General features: G+C 42.0%; 2 protein-coding genes across 5 annotated transcripts in view; one reads left to right on the forward strand and one right to left on the reverse strand.

Moving 5' to 3' along the window:
- The window catches only part of LOC103185090 (NEDD4-like E3 ubiquitin-protein ligase WWP1), a 58,918-nt gene extending 56,639 nt beyond the window's left edge, over positions 1–2,279 (forward strand). For all 3 annotated transcript variants that reach the window (XM_042332311.1, XM_042332310.1, XM_007903442.2), the window contains one exon: positions 30–2,279. In XM_042332311.1, coding sequence (XP_042188245.1) covers positions 30–129 — 100 coding nt within the window. In that variant the 3' untranslated portion in view covers positions 130–2,279. The remainder of the gene's footprint in view (positions 1–29) is intronic.
- rmdn1 (regulator of microtubule dynamics 1) lies at positions 2,163–19,848 on the reverse strand. 2 transcript variants are annotated; one of them, XM_007903436.2, is made up of 10 exons: positions 19,735–19,848; positions 16,602–16,719; positions 16,066–16,153; positions 14,983–15,142; positions 14,454–14,543; positions 11,559–11,614; positions 8,433–8,520; positions 6,548–6,578; positions 3,991–4,124; positions 2,163–2,445 (listed from the first exon to the last, which is right to left on the reverse strand). In XM_007903436.2, exons 1-10 carry the CDS (start codon positions 19,831–19,833, stop codon positions 2,398–2,400), a joined length of 912 nt encoding a protein of 303 aa, XP_007901627.2. In that variant the 5' UTR covers positions 19,834–19,848; the 3' UTR covers positions 2,163–2,397. The 2 variants fall into 2 exon arrangements, with proteins under 2 accessions (XP_007901627.2, XP_042188246.1); XM_042332312.1 differs by having other exon boundaries at positions 16,066–16,162.
- Between the last annotated feature and the right edge of the window lie 541 nt (positions 19,849–20,389).

Below are 20,389 nucleotides of genomic sequence, written 5' to 3' on the forward strand. Positions count from 1 at the left end.
AAATATTCAGATATGTGTTTTCCCCACAGTTTTAACCGTTTGGACTTGCCACCTTACAAAAGCTATGAGCAACTGAAAGAAAAACTGCTTTTTGCAATTGAAGAAACTGAAGGATTCGGACAGGAATAAACACAGCAACAAATTTGTTAACTGATAACATCAAAACGTGTTTTTATTTGATATCCAGCCACCTACAGTTGCACAGACATTGATTATTGTATATATGCTATCTGCCCGACTGAAGTAATTTAGTTCTGGAACTCAATAGAACTGATCTGCTTTTCTTCCAGATTCATTATGCAAAATATCTGTCTTGAACAATATATAGTATTTCACATATCTGTGTTTTCCCTTTATAATAGTTTGAGGAGAAAACAGTTTGGCTGCTTTCTGAAACAAATAATGGATTTTAAAAAGAACAGAAACAGCTGGAATACCAATGGCTCTAGTTTTATAGAGCGTACTTGAAAAGAGATTTGGTTGGTGTGCTATTGGGCCTCTGCTTAGTCTTGGCTGTATCTTCCAGGGAAAACAAACTGTGGATTGCTCAGTTTCCACTGTTGTAACCTCTGCCACAGTTATTTCTTGCATGGCTGTCATTAGAGTATTTAAGGCTAATGCCAAACACTGTCAATAAGTATCTAGAATTAATGCTGCTGGCTTGTTGAAATAATAGAATGTGTAAAATGCTGACCTGAGATTTTCTTTTATTTTCTTGTGTTATTACTGTTTATGTATGTCTCTTGTGTATAGCAGACTCGATAAAAACAAAAGTAGAGGTGATGGGCAGTACCTCATAATACTAATATAATGTAAATTTATATACAAAAAGCTAATGTGGACAATTTTCACAGTGTAATTATGCAAAATATTACCTCTGTGCTGCTTTCATGTTCAGCCTTTTAGAAGAGTTACATTTATCAATCAGGAATACAAAAAGTATAAATCAATATGTAAGCTTTGCACATTGTAAGGAATGTTGTGTAATTAGTTTTCCATTGCAATATTATGCTGTTTTCCTAATGGCTTTCATGTAAATTACATTGTATTCAGAGGTTTGATTTCTTCTCTGGCTTTGAAATATAATTTCTAATGTAGACCTTCAATTCTAGAAATATTCAAGTGATTTATTTTTTTCTTAAATACAGAAGTTTCAAAACATGCAAGAAAAGGATAAGTTTAAAATAGTTTCACCAGTATTGAGGACATCTACTTAATTACAACCTGTAACAAAATTCTATTTAAAATCATAATTATGTGAATTATATGAAACTGCAAACTAACAGATCATTATCTTGCAGTGAATGGGGAGCTATGGACATTTGAAATGTAACATTTGTAACACTTTAAATTTAAACATTGTAAATTCCATTAAAGTTTTTAATTTGTATAAAGTTTTGTAAACCCCTGAGTTTGGTCAGTTTTTCCCCATTGCAAATCAAATTATTTTACTGTAACATATCAAGTGTAGTCAACACTGTAAAAATTGTAACAGCTATTGCTGTAAAAAGTAAAGTGTACAGAAATTGTTGATATGACTTTTGTTATTTGTCCCTACCTGCCAGCTGGTGTCATTATTGAGAAAAGGGTATTTCCTGAAGTGTGTTAGATCGGCATTCAAACTTCTGTTTATCTTCTGTCAGGTGCTCAAGATAACCTCTTCCCTTCAAATTTCGCTGCTAATTGTGTATGGAGAAATAGCTTGAAATATATGGTAATTTCCGTTCTCCCTCTTTTTCTGTGTACGTTTATTGTTTCATGTTAGATTTTCTCAGATGAAAGCCAACTAAATTCTTGTCAATCTGTACTATTGGCAAGTGGGAAAAGTGCTGGACTGCAATTTATAAATGTACCAAAATAATGCTAAAAGCCACCTTTAAAGACATTGACAAAAAAATCATTGAGCTATTTGTAGTTTGATATTTTTGAGAATTTGAATACAAAGTGAATTTCTGTACAAGTGACAGAGTGATATTAACTGGTGCCAGATGGACAGTCAGTTTTATTTCTCTGAACACTGAACTGCGCAAGCAATCTAGTGATGAATAACTGTGTGATTCAAGCTCAATATCTTCTTTCTGGTTGAGTCAAATACTCAACACTTGAGTTGCCTACTGAAGAACCTTTGTTTTGCAAATATATATATAACAGTACACAAAATACATGATGTAGAGTATAACGTTTAATATTGCAAGGCAATAGTTTCAACCTGTACAATTTCATTATTGTAGAATTCTAAAATGATTTACAAACCTTTAATAAAAATTCTTTTGATTGAGTAATGTTCTGAGAAATTAATGAAAACCTTCACTCATTTTATCTTACAATAGAATATCTTACAATAGAAATGATTCATTTCACAATTACATTGCATTGAGCTTGATTTGAATCGGCTTCTCACTTCACACCCATTGACTTCAGTAATTCAGCAGCTTCTTTTTGGACCTTTTTAAAAAAAAAAAGGAAAATGACATCTAGGTCATCGACTGGCTGAATGGCCTACTACTTGTTATACATCTCTATGGTTCTATAGGTCATAACTAAAGGAAAGCTTGTTTATTCATTCCTTCATCCCCCAAACTTTCTCCTCTCCACCCCAATGAACTAGTATATTTGCAAGATTGATATAGCTGAAGATTATTCAATCTAATGCTTCCAGAATACCCACCATAGTTTATTCTTATTACAGGATTTATGGTATTTTGAATCTGCTGCATATATAATATATTGGTGAAACTTGTCAGCCAATTGCGCACAGCAGTGCCCTACAAACAGTTGTGGATTGAGTGACTTTTTTTAAGGGATTATTAACCCCGGAAACGTAATCGCCAATTGACTAACAACCAGGTTCGTACTGACTGCTAGTTGAACAGAGGCAGGTGGAGTAAGGAAACTTGCCCAATGTTTCTCCCTGCCTGGGAATCAAACCCATGTCCTCTCGCTTGCGAAGCTAATCACTATGTTACAGGTCTCCACTATTGGGTGAGTCAGAAGATAGTGGGTTGCCAAATTTTACAAGACAAAATTACATTTGTATAGCACCTTTCACATCAGAAGGACCTCCCAAGGCGCTGGACAGTCAGGGATTTAGACCTGAGCAGGGGGTGGGGGTGGAGGGGGGAAGAGTTGGAATCATGGAGAATAGGAGGGTGGCCAAAGGTGCGATCGAAGAGGAGGGTCTTGAGACGTGCCTTGAACGAGGCAAGTGAAGGAGCAAAACTTTAAATTTAGTATGTCATCCTTTTGCTGACTGCTTTAAAAGCGGGCAATAAAGCTTCAGAAATGTTGCAAAAAGTATAGAATATTCCAAATGAAGTGAATTCAGATTCTAGTTTTTCTTATGTGAACAGCTTGTGACATTAGTAATGGCAGAGAAAATGAATCCATAACTGGCTCTGCTTATGTGTTTGACACAAAGGATAAAAGATGAAATTCAACTGTTCAACTGCAGATCACCTAATCATGTTTATACAAAAGTCTGCAAATAAAATAAAGCAAAGGCTTTTCCTTCTCCCTTTACACGCGCAAGTTAAAAGGAGTGTCATTTCTTAACTGGCTATTTGCTGTGAAATTACAATATTGTGATTTTAGCCAGTTAAAGCAAACCCTTCAGTGCAGTGGCACTGCACTGTCAGACTGAAATGACTTCATGAACTGTCCTTGGGACAGCCAGAGCCATGTTAGTGTCATGTCTCATTTCTTGAACTGGACTGACATGTTAAATTAGCAATTGTACTAGTCATGAACACAAATAATATACAACAAGGAAACAGGCCACTTGGCCAAATCAGTCTGACAGTATTTATACTCCACATGAATCTCCCACATGTGAAGATCTAGCTTCCTCTTGAATGCATCTAAACTACCTGAAATAAAAGGTATTTATTTTATTTTATTTATTTTTTTAATGAAATTCTAATTAACTGCAGAGAAATTTCCTGTACAGTATTATAGATTTGTGAAATTGGTTACAGTAAATAAAACTCATACCTGCACATCTTCTTCAGTACGTGTTGGGTAGTTTTTTGCTTTATTCAGCCACAGTATGGCATTCTTCACATTTTGTAACTTCATGAATGTTTTACCTAACATCAGTAAGTTTTTGCTGTAGAAATTTGGATCAGCTGTAACAGAAACAATTAAGTTTTGTGATCTTATGAAACCTTTCGTCTGGTCAGCCAGATGTCTGCTATATACAGAAACCAATCACCATGTATAGGGTAGCCAAACCAGACAGAGCTCCATGCATGCTACATACACATGGAAATTTCTGTGTCTGGACAGCGCTGATGCCAGAGAATATTAGGCACAGATTATAATAATAATAATAATAATAATCCTTGCATTTGATATAGCGCTTTTCACGTCGGGAGGACGTCCCAAAGCGCTTCACAGAACACACTGTAAAGTGAATTGACTGTATATTTGTGGGCGAACGCGGCAGCCAATTGCGCACAGCAATGTCCCACAAACAGTCGTAGATTGAAAATGACCCAATTTTTTTTTTATTATTGTTTTTTGGTTTTTTTGGAGGGATTATTATTATCTTGTTGATACTCGTCAACAAGGTGATGTCTCACCACTGTAATCATAGACAGGCTGCAGACATGGTTGGGAAGAGAGACTGGAGACATGGATGCAGTGGGCATGGAGAGAAGGAATAACATGACCAAATTCAGTGGCAGCCGGTTTCATAGCCAAGACCAATAATTTATATTTTGAAATAGACTGAGAACAGGAGAACTGTCTGCAATTGTTGTAGGCCTAGAAGCTTTCTTGCTTAAAAGCAGATATTTGAAAAGGTTAATGGTGGATTGGGCTTGGAAACCCCAGAGTGTGCGTTGGGATACTGCTAGAGTTTAATCAGTTAAAACCACAGCTTGCCATTGAAAGCACCCTGCCAAGTTTCCTCAAATTAATTTATAAGTGTGTATGTGGTATATAATTACACACTGATTAGTCTCAGAGCTGATGCCACTTATATGGGTAACGAGTAACTAAATGGTTCAACAACAACTTGATGTAGCATCCTTCATGTGGGGTAGCGTCTCAATGGGTAGATAAGGTTGTCTTGTCCATTATATTTCTAAAATGAACTAACTGAATGAGTCATGTCTCTCACCCTCTCTCGCTCTAGAGTTCCTTATAATTGCAGGTATGGCATTAGGCCACTAAGACCAAGAAGATCCTGTGTTTCATGCTTGGTCCCGAGCTGAGGGTCAGGATTGGGGAGGTTGGAGAGTAGGGGGATGGAGGATGGCCGAAGGCGGGGTCGAAGAGGAGGGTTTTGAGACGCGCCTTGAAGGAGGCAAGAGAGGGAATGAGGCAATGGGAATGTGGGATGAAGTTCCATAGGGTGGGGGCAGAAAGGCTGAGTGGGGTCATGGAGAAGGTCGGTGCCTGCTGAGCAGAGGGAGCGGACAGGTTGATACGGGGTCAGCAGGTTGGAAGAGGTAGGAAGGGGCAAGGCCATGTAGGGCCTTGAAGGTGAGGACAAGGATTTTGAACTGTATCCTCTAGGGGATGGGGAACCAGTGGAGCCAGGCGAGGGTGGGGGTGATGGGGTCACGGAGCCTGGTGCGGGAGAGGACCTGAGCTGCAGAGTTCTGCATGAGCTGCAGCTTGTGGACGGAAGAGTTGGGCAGGTGAACAAGCAGGGAGTTGGTGTAGTCGAGTCTAGATGTGGTGAATGCCTGGATGAAGGTTTCGGCAGCGTAAGGGGTGAGGTAGTGGCGGAGCCGGGCAATGTTGCGCAGGTGATAATAAGGAACTGCAAAGTGAGAGAGGTGAGAGACATGACTCAATCAAAGTTAGTTTTACAAATATAAACCTTAAACTAGAGTGCCATCAACTGAGCCAGCCAAGGGTCACCATTTGTACAGCCAAGGGTCACTCCTTTGTACAGTATATTTCTAGGAAGACAACATAATTTTAGCCAGTTATGTTCTATATCTGCTATAAAACATCCCAGACATTTGGGGCGGTATAAATATTTAAATGTTTCATAGTACAGTTGCAGTTTTATTATACAGCTACAAATCTTAAGCTGATCAGCGCTTTACCATTCTGAGAACATACACTACGACCGAGAACCACATTTTAATTGTGGTGAGGAAAATGTAACAAAAATTGCGTTTCTTTTTGCCCCACACAGAAACACATGGCTTGGAAAAACAAGTAGGGGATTTTATTGCAGTTTAAGCAGCATTTTATATATACATTTTCGGTCCAAACTCAACTTCTTGTTAGTTTCAGCCCGTAAAAGCAGTGTCTTAAAATTCTGCATAATTGTGGAAAATTCATAAATTGTTTTAATTTGGAAGCTGTTTTTCTGCAGTTCTTAACAAGAATGTCTTCCAAATTAAGACTGTAATGAAGTATTTTCCACAATTCTGTATGATCTTAAATTTTAAGACAAAATGGTCTTACTGATATCCCCTACACCCAGGCTACATGGCTCCCTGTATGCATGAGAAACCACCACCTCCTACTATCCCATTAAAACAAATTGGAGCATATGATCCAGGGTATTTATTAGCCTTCTTACCTTTCTCAGCTTCAGTAAAATATTGTAGAGCCTGAAACAAAAATGAAAGACAGTTGCATCAATTTTAATATAAAGTTTACATATAAACTCACTATTCTTAGAAATAGTGCGGTCTGGATGGCTTGCATCCCAGGGTTTTAAAAGAGGTAGCTTATGAGATAGTGGAAGCCTTATGTCTGATCTTCCAAAATTCCTTGGATTCTGGAACAGTCCCCATGGATTGGAAGATTGCAAATGTCACACCACTATTTAAAAAAGGTGGAAAGGAAAAGATGGGGAACTATAGGCCAGTTAGTCTCACATCAGTGATAGGAAAAATTTTAGAATCGTTGATTAAGGATGTGGTAGTGCGGTATTTAGAGGAGCACAATATAATTAGGCCAAGTCAACATGGCTTTACAAAAGGGAAGTCATGTTTGACAAATCTCATAGAGTTTTTTGAGGACATTTCCAGTAAACTGGATAAGGGTGAATCAGTGATTGTGGTCTATTTGGACTTCCAGAAGGCAATCGATAAGGTGCCACATAAAAGGTTAGTCCAAAAGATAAGGGCCCATGGAATTGGGGGGAGCATATCAACGTGGATTGGGGAATGGTTAACGGGTAGGAAACAAAGAGTAGGGATAAACGGGTCCTTTTCAGATTGGCGGGATGTGACTAGTGGAGTGCCACAAGGATCAGTCCTTGGGCCTCAGCTATTTACCATCTACATCAACGATCTAGATGAGGACATCAAAGTTAATATATCTAAATTCGCGGATGACACAAAACTAGGAGGAAGTGTCAACACAGAGGTCGACATTAAAAAATGCAGCGAGACATAGATAGGTTAGGTGATTGGGCAGGTAGGTGGCAGATGAAGTATAATGTAGGGAAGTGCGAAGTCATCCACCTAGGTAGCAAAAACAGTAGAGCGGGTTATTTTTAGAAGGGGAGAGATTGGAATGTGTTAGCGTCCAGAGGGACTTGGGTGTCCTTGTACACCAATCACAGAAAGTTAGTCTGCAGGTGCAGAAGCAATTAGGAAGGCAAACGGTATGTTAGCATTCATTATGAAAGGATTAGAGTATAAGAGTAGGGAAGTCTTGCTGCAACTGTATAGGGCCCCGGTGAGACCACACCTGGAATACTGTGTCAAGTTTTGGTCTCCTCATTTAAGGAAGGATGTAGTTGCCTTGGAGGGGGTGCAGCGTAGATTTACTAGGTTAGTACCAGGGATGAAGGGGTTGAGTTACTAGGATAGGTTGACCAATTTGGGCCTATATTCTCTAGATTATAGAAGAATTAAAGGGGATCTTATAGAAACCTATAAGATCATCAAAGGGCATGGTAGAGTAGATAGTGGGAGATTGTTTCCTCTGGTTGGAGAAACTAAAACCAGGGGTCACTACCTTAAAATCAGAGGCCAACCCTTTCACACTGAGTTGAGGAAGAACTTCTTCACTCAAAGGGTGGTGAATGTATGGAACTCGCTACCCCAAAGGGCTGTTGACGCTCAGTCCTTCAACATATTCAAGACTGAGATAGATATATTTCTTATTGTAAAAGGGATTAAGGGATATGGGGATAAAGCAGGTTTATAGTATTAGCTGGAGTTAGATAAGAAGATCAGCCATGATTGAATGGCGGGGCAGGCTCGAAGGGCCGAATGGCGTCCTCCTACATGTTATGTTAAATTATCTGAGGATTTACACACCTCCTAGTGGTGAGTCAGCTGTCTCTGCGACAGTTCATTGCATGACCCAGGGATACAAGGGCATAACGAGAAAATAGGATTTCTAGCCTTACTAGAAAAACTGTAACAGGCTATTGCAAACATTTGTTTCAATCCCATAGAGATTTTTTTTCCCCCCAAAATGGGATTGAAGTGTTGCGTTTCCATTACCTCGTCAAAGGTAGAGCTTGGTGGTATGGAAAAAAACATGGCCGCTATCTTCTTCTGGACCCAGGGTAGTTCTGCAAAAGTGTAGCACCTAGAAAATAAATACATTTCAAATCTCTTATTAAATGATTTACCTTGTCCTTACTCAAACATGTTTAAGAATTGGAACTTATTGCCAACTGCTCATGGTTACCGGCTCAAACGCAGTATTTTGCTAAATTATACCAGTAATGTGGTCCTCAAAGATTAGCTGTGACCAGTGAAGATTGATACATGACAATTTTATCTTCATTCAAAGCATATCTCAATCGCCAAAAATTCAGAATGCACAGCTCAGATTGCTTCACAATACTGGAGCTGTTCAATTTGTTTTTCAGAACGCTTGCTTACCAGGAATCAGTAAAGCTGTATGCCAGCTTGCAAGATAGTGCACCAAAGGCGAATTCCTGCTTCAGCAGGAAGTTTGAAGACAAAGTGTTTGACTTAGTTACTCTTCTTTCATATAGTGGTACAGCAACAATGTGGACTTTATTCAGGGAAAAGACAAGATTGCAATCCCAGCCCACCAAGTTTTGCTTAAAAACTATGTCTACCAGAAGTAGAATCATAAAATATTACAGCACAGGAGGAGGACATTCGGCCCATCGTGCCTGTGTCAGCTGTTTTTGGAAGAGCTATCCAATCAGTCCCACTCCCCTGCCCTTTCCCCATATCCTTGCAATTTTTTCCTTTTCAAGTACCTATCCAATTCCCTTTTGAAAGTTGTTATTGAGTCTGTTTCCACCATCCCCTCCAGGCAGTGCATTCCAGACCGTAACAATTCTCTGTGTAAAAAAAAATTCTCCTCATCTCCCCTCTGGTTCTTTTGCAAATTATCTTAAATCTATGTACCCTGATTACTGACCCACCTGGGAGTGGAAACAGTTTCTCCCTATCTCCTCTATCAAAACTCCTCATAAATTTGAACACGTCTATTAAACCTCCCCTTAACTTTCTCTGCTCTAAGGAGAATAATCCCAGCCTCTCTATTCTCTCCACATAACGAAAGTCCCTCATCCCTGGTACTATTCTGGTAAATCTCCTCTGCACCTTGATATCCATCCTAAACTGTGGTGCCCAGAATTGGACACAATATTTCAGCTGAGGTCTAAACTAGTGACGTGTAAAGGCTTAGCAGAACTTCCTCGCTTTTGTACTCTATGCCTATTTATAAAGCCAAGGATCCCATGTGCTTTTTTAACAGCTCTATCAACCTGTACTGCCCACCTTCAAAGACCTGTGTATGTGAACCCCCTTTAAAACTGTACCATTTATTGTAAATCGCCTCTCATCATTCTTCCTTCCAAAATTAGCAATTTTGCTAACAGTCTATTATATATCACCTGATCAAACACCTTCTGAAAGTCCATATACACTACATCAACTGCACAATCTTCATCAATCCTCTTTGTTATTTGATCAAAACTCAATTATGTTTGTCAGACATGATTTGTCTTTAACAAATCTGTGTTAACTATTATTAATTAACTTGTGTTTTTCCAAGTGAAAATTAATTTTGTCCCAGATTTATGGTCTCTAGAAGTTTTCCCACCACTGATGTTAAGCTGACTTGCCTGTAGTTACCAGGTTTATCCCTCCCGCATTTTTTGAACAAGGATGTAACATTTGCAACCCTACAGTCCTCAGGCACTACACTCATATCCAAGGAAGATTGAAAGATTGTGGCCAGAGTGTCTGCTATTTCCACCTTAACTTCCCTCAGCAACCTAGGATGCATCCCATCTGGACCGGGTGACTTTTCTGCTTTGAGCTCTGCCAATATTTTAAGTACTTCCTCTCTATCTATTTTTATCCTATCCAATTTCTCTAGCCCCTCCTCCTTTTCTGTGCCATTAGCAGCATCCTCTTTTGTGAAGAAAGGCGCAAAGTATTCATTCTGTACCTCAGCCGTGCCCTCTGCCTCCATAAGAAGTTTGCCTTTTTGGTCCCTAATCAGCCCCACCCTACCATTGACCATCCTTTTACAATGTATATGTTTATAGAAGACTTTAGTGTTCCCTTTTATATTACCCATTAATCTTTTCGCATATGCTCTCTTCGCCCCTCGTATTTCCCTTTTCAGTTCTCCTCTACACTTTCTGTATTCTGCTTGATTCTCTAGTGTATTTTGAATCTGACATTTATCATATGCCTCCTTTTCCTGTTTCATTTAATCCCAATTTTCTTAGTCATCCAGGGAGCTCTAGCTTTGGATGCCCTACCTTTCTCCCTCATGGGATAAGTATAAGAACTAAGTTACTGCAAGTTTCTCCTTCAGATCCATCAAAGTGCTGAGCATGTAATTCAACATTTTATACTGTCAATGTCTTGGTTTGCTTAACTATTTGTTAGACTAATCAAAATAACTACAGGAAAATCAACACAAACTTGATAAAGTTACTAGTTTCCACAAAATGAATTCAGTGCCCACACAAGTGTTAGAATTATTTGCCTATAGCAGGCATTCTAGAGCAGTCCTCTGCTTTCCTAAAGATTGAAGCAAAATATCTGCTAAGTATATTGTTCTCATTAACCCAAGTACATCCTGCTATTTTTATTCACCAGTAAAGCCTAAGACTTGGATAAAGTAATGATTTGCGTCAGAGGCTCCCAAACCCCTTATGTAGGAGCATCTTTCAAGGCCACAAGAATGTAACATAAAAATGTCTTGAAATTCAGCAAACATGTTAGATTTGCTTATGTGGATCAGACTGAGGAACACATCTACTAAAAGGTGAAATGTAAGATACATTCAACTACAGAACAGCAATTTGCACTTGTATATCGCTTTACACGTTGGGAGAATGTCTCAAGAGTTTCGCAAAGACTGAGGAGTCCAAGCTGGGAGCAAGCTGGGAGTAGACAAAACCGCAGATAAGGAGAAAGCAGAGAGGGTGGGCATGAGGGGATGTACTTCGGAAAAGCTTTCCAAAGGAAGAAGACAAAATATCTCAAGACTCACCCACCGATGGTGGAGCAGAGCAGGCAGGGACATGAAGAAGGCTGGAAACAAAATACTGAAGCAAAATTGCACAAGAAGCTATGCTGAATACAAGCACTATGAAATAAGTATGATATAAAATTATTTACCATAATCCCATTAAGTGAATTGATGTTGCATCAGTTGGATTAATCTCTATGGCCTTCTAAAAAGAAATGTTTTGTAAAATGAGTTCTTCATTGATTCATTCATTGATTCATTCATTCATTCATCAAGTAAATCAATTGCTGTATAATTCTACATTAAAAACTCACCAAAATGTTGTACTATAAACTCTGAGTACGAGTCTCGAGAGCTATGTATACAAGATTGTGTTTAGATGAAGAAGGCCTCTAAGGTCATTTTATCTCTTCTTTCCAGAATACCCACCCCACACTCCTCCCATCAAAACATCCAAACTGGATTTTAAATGAGTACAGTTTCCCAACCTCAACCACCCTTCTTGGCAACTTGTTAGTAGTGAATTAGCTTTTTGGGTAAAGAAAAACTTCCTGGTGTCTATCTGAAATAGTGCTTTACAGTTCTAAACTCATGTGCATGCATTTGTCACCTCCGCTTGGATTACACCAACCCACTTCTCGCCAGTCTCCCCAGCTCCACCATTCACAAGATCCAGCTCATTCAAATCTCTGCTGCCCACATAATGACCCGGACCAAACACTGTTCCCCCATCTCACCAGTTCTGACCAGGCTCCACTGGCTCCCCACCACTGAATGGATCGACTTCAAGATCCTCACACTTGTGTTCAAATCCATTCACTCCCTGGCACCTCGCTACCTCTCCGACCTCCTCACTCCCCAATCCACCACCCGGTGCCTCTGCTCGACTGGCACCGGCCTCCTGCTTGTCCCTGGCACCCTCTGCCCCACCATTGGAGGTTGTGGTTTCAGCCACTATGCCCCAAAACTCTGGAACACTCTCCCTCAATCCCTCCACCTTGCCCCTTCTCTCCCCTCTTTCAAGTCCCGCCTGAAAACTTTCCTGTTCGACTGTGCTTATGGCCACCTCCCCCCGGCTCGGAGTCAGGCGCCACCACTGTTAAGCACTTTGAGACGCTACCCTGCATGGAGGACACTACATAAGCACAAGTGGTTGTTGTATGTCCTCTTGTTCTAATGTCATAAATACAATTTGTTCAGGTTGCATTATTCCAACCCAGGAGAGCAGTCAACCTGTTGAATTAGGTTTGGGCAGAACATAGTGAGACACATCAAATTTTAATTGCCAGAATACACAGTAAGACCTCATCATGAATAAATCAAGGAATCTGTTTGGAATCATATCCAAGATACAAATATTAATAAAGGAAAGGTGTCAGACTGGTTCAGCTGGTAGTCTCTGGATTCAAGCCCCTCATATTGGAATTTGAACTCACATATGCTGACACTCCAACCTGGTGCAGCGAGGGGAAAACTTGACAGCGATCCTGCTCTTGATTTCTTGTATAGCAATCTCTACTCCTCGCAATGCAAGTGTGGCAGCTGGTGAGGAGAGCACTCATTGCCAAGTCTCAGATGTGAACAAATACCACTTAGGCATGATAACCAGAGGCCAACCAGGCCCATTAAACCACACCCAGCAATGAGGAGAAGGGACCAGGAGCAAAGGGGTATCCAATGCAAAGAAAATTAGAAAATAATTGGACACATTTAATTTCATTTTTCTGCAATGAGAATTTATCCCCAAATTATTTGACATTATTCACGGGACGTCCTCCTGGCATGAAAGGGAATATACAAATGTAATTTTGTTTATTTAAACGCTATACAATAGGAGTTACTAACAGTCACACCTAGTGGCCAATTATCAGGATTGCACTAATCTAGTTACAACCCTGATTATTGGCCACTAGAGTCTAGAGTTCTTTTGCGTAGTGGTTAGAGCCCTCGCCTCGCAAGCGAGAGGAAAGTTTCCTTGGATAGACACCAATTTCATTTTTTTGTATTGGGTGTGTTTTATCGGAGGGTTTCAATTACAACCAAATATCAGAAACCCTAAATACATTTTATATTGTATATTTGCTAACATTAATGGACAATTCTTGTTGATTACCAGATAATTGTAATGTACAAGTAGCCTCATTTACATCTACCAGGTCAGTTAGAAATACTGAGAGCTTATAACTTTCACTGTAAGTAAATGATACACTTAAACCTCTTTCTAGGAAGATCAATTGCAAACTTCAGTGATTCAGATTCATTATAGTTTGTAGTTAATTTCCCATTGTTTGTCGGCATTTTAGAAGGTACTGACTTTAAGATTGAAAAAGTGCCAAATGTCAGTGTAAAAGATACCACAGAACATAAAATGCATCTCCCGCAGGGATCCCTGAGTATGCCATTCCAATGCATGAGATCATGGCTCTGAGATAAGACTTTGTGTTGGAGTCCTGTAGCTCAGTGGTTAGAGCACTCGCCTTGCAAATGAAAGACCTGGGTTCAATTCCAGGCAGGGCAAAACCTTGGGCAAGTTTCCTTACTCTACACGCCTAATAATAATCCCTCCAAAATAAAAAACAATAAATTGGTCATTTTTAATCCATGACTGTTTGTGGGACATTGCTGTGCGCAATTGGCTGCCGCGTTTCGCCCACAAATATATGGTCAATTCACTTTACAGTATATTCTGTGAAGCGCTTTGAGACGTCGAGAAGACGTGAAAAGCGCTATATCAAATGCAAGGATTATTATTATTAGTCAGTGCAGTCCTAGGGTTGGTGTGATATACGTTGAGTTCCCTTTAGGAGATGCACTTCAAATCCAGAGGCATTTCCCATTTACTCTGCTATTTGAGGGCTTCTTCAACCACTATAAAATTTGCTGTATCAACTGTTAAAAACAAATATGAGTTTAAAATATTCAACTCATACTCATTACTCCCCTCAGTGCATTACATAGGTATAAGATTATTTTGACTAAAAGTAATGGCACGTTGTAATATTTTGTAACAGGAAAAGATTGTTTGTAGCGGTTGCTTACTTTACCTGGAAATGTTCTTTAATGACATATGAATTTGCAATTTTAGCCTTGATGCCCTCGTAGTCCCCAACATCACTGATGCAGATAGCGTACCACTGTGGGAAGATAACACAAACATATTAATATCAGCGTCAAATACATCATGATATAATTAAACAGGACACGGAGAGCTGAGTGAGAAAAGCCATTCACCCAATGTAGCAGTAAACCTTAGAGGTGTAAATCCCAGTCTATCTGATCTAAACTGGAGCAGTAGATGTTGTGCTACAATTGGTCTCATTAGCCCTGAATTAAAAGAGAGCCAAAGATGGCTCATGCTTCCAACCGCTATCCAGAGACCCTTGCTGGAAGGTGTGTGTATACGTTTGTCAGGTGAAGATCTCAGCAACTGACCTCAAATGAATAATGTCCACTTTGGCAAGGCATTAGAAGGAAAACAACGCTTGTGGAAAAATACCCTAATAAAATGGAAAAGGAGTCAAAAGACTTCAGGAAAGAGGAAAAAAGTACATGTAAATTGTCTGTATTACTGACCTTATGAGCTGCAAAACTAGATTCATTTTTCTCAAGTGCCTTTTTTGCATATGTCAGAGCCTCGTATGTCAGCTTCTTCTTATTCTCTGTCGAGGTGGTCTTGAGCTGAGCCAAGTCACGCGATGCACGAGCTAAGCGCCACAGAATCTCACCGTTTTCACTGGATTGAAAGCATAGGGACCAAGTGAAACTACAAGTCAAATCGCATTTTTTTTTGCATTCAGAGTAATTACTCTTCTCCAACACCTTTCAGGCTCACACGCACATTAACATCATCATCATTTTTAGATGAAGTAGGTGGACAGAAAATTGGGCCTTTATCAGATGCATGAGAGCAGTTTGGCTTGACCTCTCCTGAGGAAGCACCTTGTGTCTGCACAGCACCTACTGCTAACCTTCAATGGTATGAATAGAATCAGGAACTTGCAGTCAAAAACTTACATCCTATCTTTCCACGGCATAATACATTGATCTATTGCACAACCTCAGAGTAGAATCCAACTTGGCAAGAATTCATTTTGCAGCTAAATATAATGACTTTGACATAATAATAATCCTTGCAATTGATATAGGTACGTCTTCCGAGACGTCTCAAAGCGCCTCACAGAATATACTGTAAAGTGAATCCACTGTATATTTTGTGGGCAAATTATGTTTCTCATCAGTAATGTGAAGCACATTAAGAAATTCTCTCAAGGTGAATGGCATAATATAAATGCAAATTGTAATTGTGATAATCCCTTTGGGTCCCACTGATCTCTTGCCAGAATGTCAATTATCCAGGTTTGAGATTCATGAGATTCACATCACAATTGTCTTCATTAACCTGATGAGTTGCACCTATGCCAATCACCACCTGCTAAATAAAGTGTCCTGGTTAGCAAACCCTACAATAAATTCGGCAATCACTTCATGGCTGTTTGTAGGACATTGCAATATGCAAATTGTTCGCTAAATTCACCTACAAAGCCACAGTCACTAGTCACAGCAATTACCTATGAAGCACTTTGAGACATTTTAACGTTATTGCGGCTATATCAAATGCAAGAATTATTATCATTACTAATCTAGGTGCTGTTATACCTGGAATTGCACTCGATAAGAAGCTGATAAAGTTTCTCCACTTCCCCAGTGCCATAAAGGTAGTCGGCTTGTTCTATAATGTCTTCAACTGGAAATACAACACAGGAGAAATACAACTTAAGATGAATAGTATTTTTTTCGGTAGTGCCGATTGAAAACAAATTCCAAAGATTTTGGCAACACACAATGCGTCTAGTGTAATTGTGGTTCTTAATCGAGGATGTTATTATATTTCGTACATGTGCAGAAAGCCTTGTGAGTGCAAAGGGTAAATATTTATTGTGTATGCAATATAAACCAATTGCATTTTTTTTGCATTCAGAGTAATTACTCTTCCCCTATACCTCTTCAGGCTCACACGGCTCTGCAATAAATATTTCCTAACATCTTACATTTTCACTTACAGTATTGAAAGAAGATTTCTACAGACGGGCACTACCAGTAACAGCAGAGACAAGCAATCCTTTCACTAGGTCATAGTTGTTTCAGCGCTCAGAATTCTAACGCAAATCTCCAAGACTGGGGTCTCCGCTTACCTTTTTCAATTGCACGAACAACCAAGCATTTTGGGATGTTTCTATAAGCTCCATAACCCAGAAAGGTCACTAATGTCAGAGTAAATCCTCTTCCTAAATGAATAGAGCCATCGAGAACCTACACAGAAAGAAGAAACAGTTATAGTTCCATGTAAGGGAGTCCCAAAGCAGGAAGAAAACTGCAATGATGTTTTAATGTTACATGGTACATGCCTGGTACACCTGTCACCTCCGCTCCCTAAAGGCGTGCTGCTGAAATCCAACTTAGCGATCCATCGTCAGATCTGACCAGACCTTTCAAAACTTACCAATCCGCTTCTCACCTCCATTAAATTGTCCTTTTACTCCAAGACAATCTTGGAGGCCAAGGACAACCCAGGCTCCTCCTCTCCATCACCGACCAGCTCCTCCGCCCACCCTCTCACTCCTCGCCCATCCTCTCCTCCAATGCCAACTGCAAGGAGATGCTGGACTTCCTTGAAATCAAAGTTGAGGGGATCTGCTCAGCTGCTCTGCCCTTGTGACTACTGTCCCTCCCCATCTACCCTTCCCATCCCGGCCCCTACCCATCCTTCCCTCCACACCTTCAAATCTGTCTCCGAACAAGTCCAAAGTCTCCTGATTGGCTTTCATCAGCTTATCCTATGAAGCACTTTGAGACGTCTCGATGGTGTGATAAGGGGCATATCAAATGTAAGGATTATTACTGTATTTGCTACTGGAGTCCTGTGGCTCAGTGGTTAGAGCACTCGCTTTGCAAGTGAGAGACCTGAGTTCAATTCCAGGCAGAGGGCGAAACCTTGGGCAAGTTTCCTTACTCCACACAGAGCCTAATAATAATCCCTCCAAAACCAAAAACAATAATAAATTGGTCATTTTCAATCTACAACTGTTTGTGGGACATTGCTGTGCGCAATTGGCTGCCGCGTTCGCCCACAAATATACAATCAATTCACTTTACAGTTTGTTCTATGAAGCGCTTTGGGACGTCCTCCCGACGTGAAAAGCGCTATATCAAATGCAAGGATTATTATTATTATTACGGCGTTATTATGATGGAAGGACGTCTCAAAGTGCTTCACATGATTTATTGTGAAATGTGTCTTTGTAGGCGAACGTAGAAGCACAATTGCACACAACAATATCCCACAAGCAGCCATGGAGTGAGTGACCAATTTTATTTGGGGAATGGTTGGCCAGGACACCGGAAGCAACTGCCTTCTCTTTTCGAATAGTGCCATGAGATCCTTAACATCCACCTGAATAGGCAAACAGGACCTCAGTTTAATATTTCATGTGAAGGACGGCATCTCTGACAATGCACCACACCTCCAACATTGGAGTGTCAGCTTAGACAATAACAACATTACATTTGTACAGCGACTTTCATGTCAGGAGAAGGTCCCAAGGTGCTGGACAGAGGGCACGGTTGTAGAAGAATCTTGAGATGGGTCTTGAAGGAGGCAAGAAAGGGGTCGAGGTGGAGGGACTGCGGGATGGAATTTCAGAGAGTGGCCGAAGAGCTGCTCGCCAATGGTGGGGCGGGCGAGGTGGAGGATGTGAAGCAGGCCGGAGCCCGCTGAGCGGAGGGAGTGAGCAGGATGGTAGGGGGGCAGCAAGACCATGGCGGGCTTTGAAGGTGAGGACCAGGATCTTGAACTGTATTCCTTTGTGTGATGGGAAGCCGGTGGAGTCGGGCAAGGATGGGGATGATAAGGTCATGGAGCCTAGTGCGGGAGAGGACACGGGCTGCAGAGTTCTGGATGATCTGCAGCCTGTGGAGGGAGGAGTTGGGGAGTCCGACAAGCAATGAGTTTGCATAGTTGAGCCTCGATGTAATGAAGTGTATGAAGGTTTCGGCGGCCTGAGGTGTGAGACAGTGGCGGAGCCGGGCGACATTGCGGAGGTGGGGAAGGCAGAGCGGGTCATGGCGCTGATGTGGGGTAGAAAGGATAAGTGAGGGTCAAACAAGTCCCCAAGGTTCCAGATTGGCTCAGTAAGGTGGAGTGTGCACCATGGATGGTGATGCTGTCAGCGCCTGAGGTGTAGAGGCGCTAACGGGAGCCAATCAGGAGAGCCTCGGTCTTGTTGACGTTCAACTGAAGAAAGTCAGCTCTCATCCAGGACTTGATGTCTGACAATGGTCCTGGAGTGAAGGGTGGAGGCAGAGAGGTACAGTTGGGTGTCATCCGCATACATGTATGACCCCATGTCTGCGGATGATGTCACCGGAGCCCTGAGGAATGCCGCACAAGACGGTGTGGGGGCTGGAGGAGAAGCCGTTTGTGGAGATGAAGTGGAGGCAGTGTGAGAGGTAGGATCTGAACCATTCAAGGACAGAGTCGCGGAGGTTGAGGTGAGAGGAGGTGAATGAGGATAGAGTGGTCGACTGTGTTGAAGGCAGCAGAGAGGTCAAGGAGGACGAGGAGGTAGAGGGAGCCCTGGTCGCAGATGGAAAGAAAGTCACTTTGGCCTGGGCTGTTTCTGCGCTGTGGGCGGCACATACCATATGATTCAAAATTGTGACTCGGAGGTGAGAGTGCTACCACTGAGCCAAGCTGACACCCACCCACTATAATGTATACCCCTGTACCCACTATATCATGTGTCTTGGAACATGCTCTTGACGTGAAAGGCGTTATACAAATGTAATTTGTTGTTCTTGTATACGTAACGTATGCACTATAATACACTCCTTTATGTACCCATTAAACATATATGCCTCCCTGCACCTTCTGAAAAATATGCACTCGCATCCACTATAACACATTAACCTCTCCAACTATTTTAATGTGTAACCTCTCCCCCTGTAACCACTTGAACATTGGCCCCATCCCCCATTTCCTGCTATTTGTTGGAGAGATCTGCTAAACAGGACTTTGCCTCTTCAGTCACAAGCACAGCGGCGCATTGCACATGACAACAAGTCAGCAGCCTGAGCACCAGAGAGAGAGAGAGGGAGAGCAGCCATCACCAGCAGTCACTCACTCAGTCAGTCAGTCTGTGTCTGCACAATATACCACGGCCCGTGCAACCCCCACACTGCTCTCACTCACTCTCTCTCTCACTCACTCACTCTCACCTGTACTGTACTGTACTGTACTGTACATGGGATTGTGATCAGGAAACTCACCGCCTGCCCCCGGGCTCGGCTCCTGCAGCCCCAGCAACTCACAGCCTCCAACAGCAGCCTCGGCCACCAGCACAGCACAGCCCTGCGGCCCCCGGCCATCACAGCACAGCACAGACCAGCACAGGCCAGGCCAGCACAGACCAGGCCAGCACAGCACAGCACAGGCCAGGCCAGCACAGACCAGGCCAGCACAGCACAGGCCAGACCAGCACAGCACAGCCCAGGCCAGCACAGCACAGCACAGACCAGCACAGACCAGCACAGCACAGGCCAGGCCAGCACAGCACAGGCCAGACCAGCACAGGCCAGCACAGGCCAGACCAGCACAGACCAGCACAGCACAGGCCAGGCCAGCACAGACCAGCACAGGCCAGACCCCCCCCAACACACACACAACCCCAACCCCCCACAGACTCCACCCCCCACCCCACAGACTCCACCCCCCCACCCCACAGACTCCACCCCCCACCCCACAGACTCCACCCCCCACCCCACAGACTCCACCCCCCACCCCACAGACTCCACCCCCCCCCACAGACTCCACCCCACTCCCCACAGACTCCACTCCCCACAGACTCCACCCCCCACCCCACAGACTCCACCCCCCACCCCACAGACTCCACCCCCTCCCCACAGACTCCACCCCCCACCCCAC

This window comes from Callorhinchus milii, unplaced genomic scaffold (assembly GCF_018977255.1).
Source record: "Callorhinchus milii isolate IMCB2004 unplaced genomic scaffold, IMCB_Cmil_1.0 Scaffold2, whole genome shotgun sequence".
Lineage (NCBI taxonomy): Eukaryota > Metazoa > Chordata > Chondrichthyes > Chimaeriformes > Callorhinchidae > Callorhinchus > Callorhinchus milii.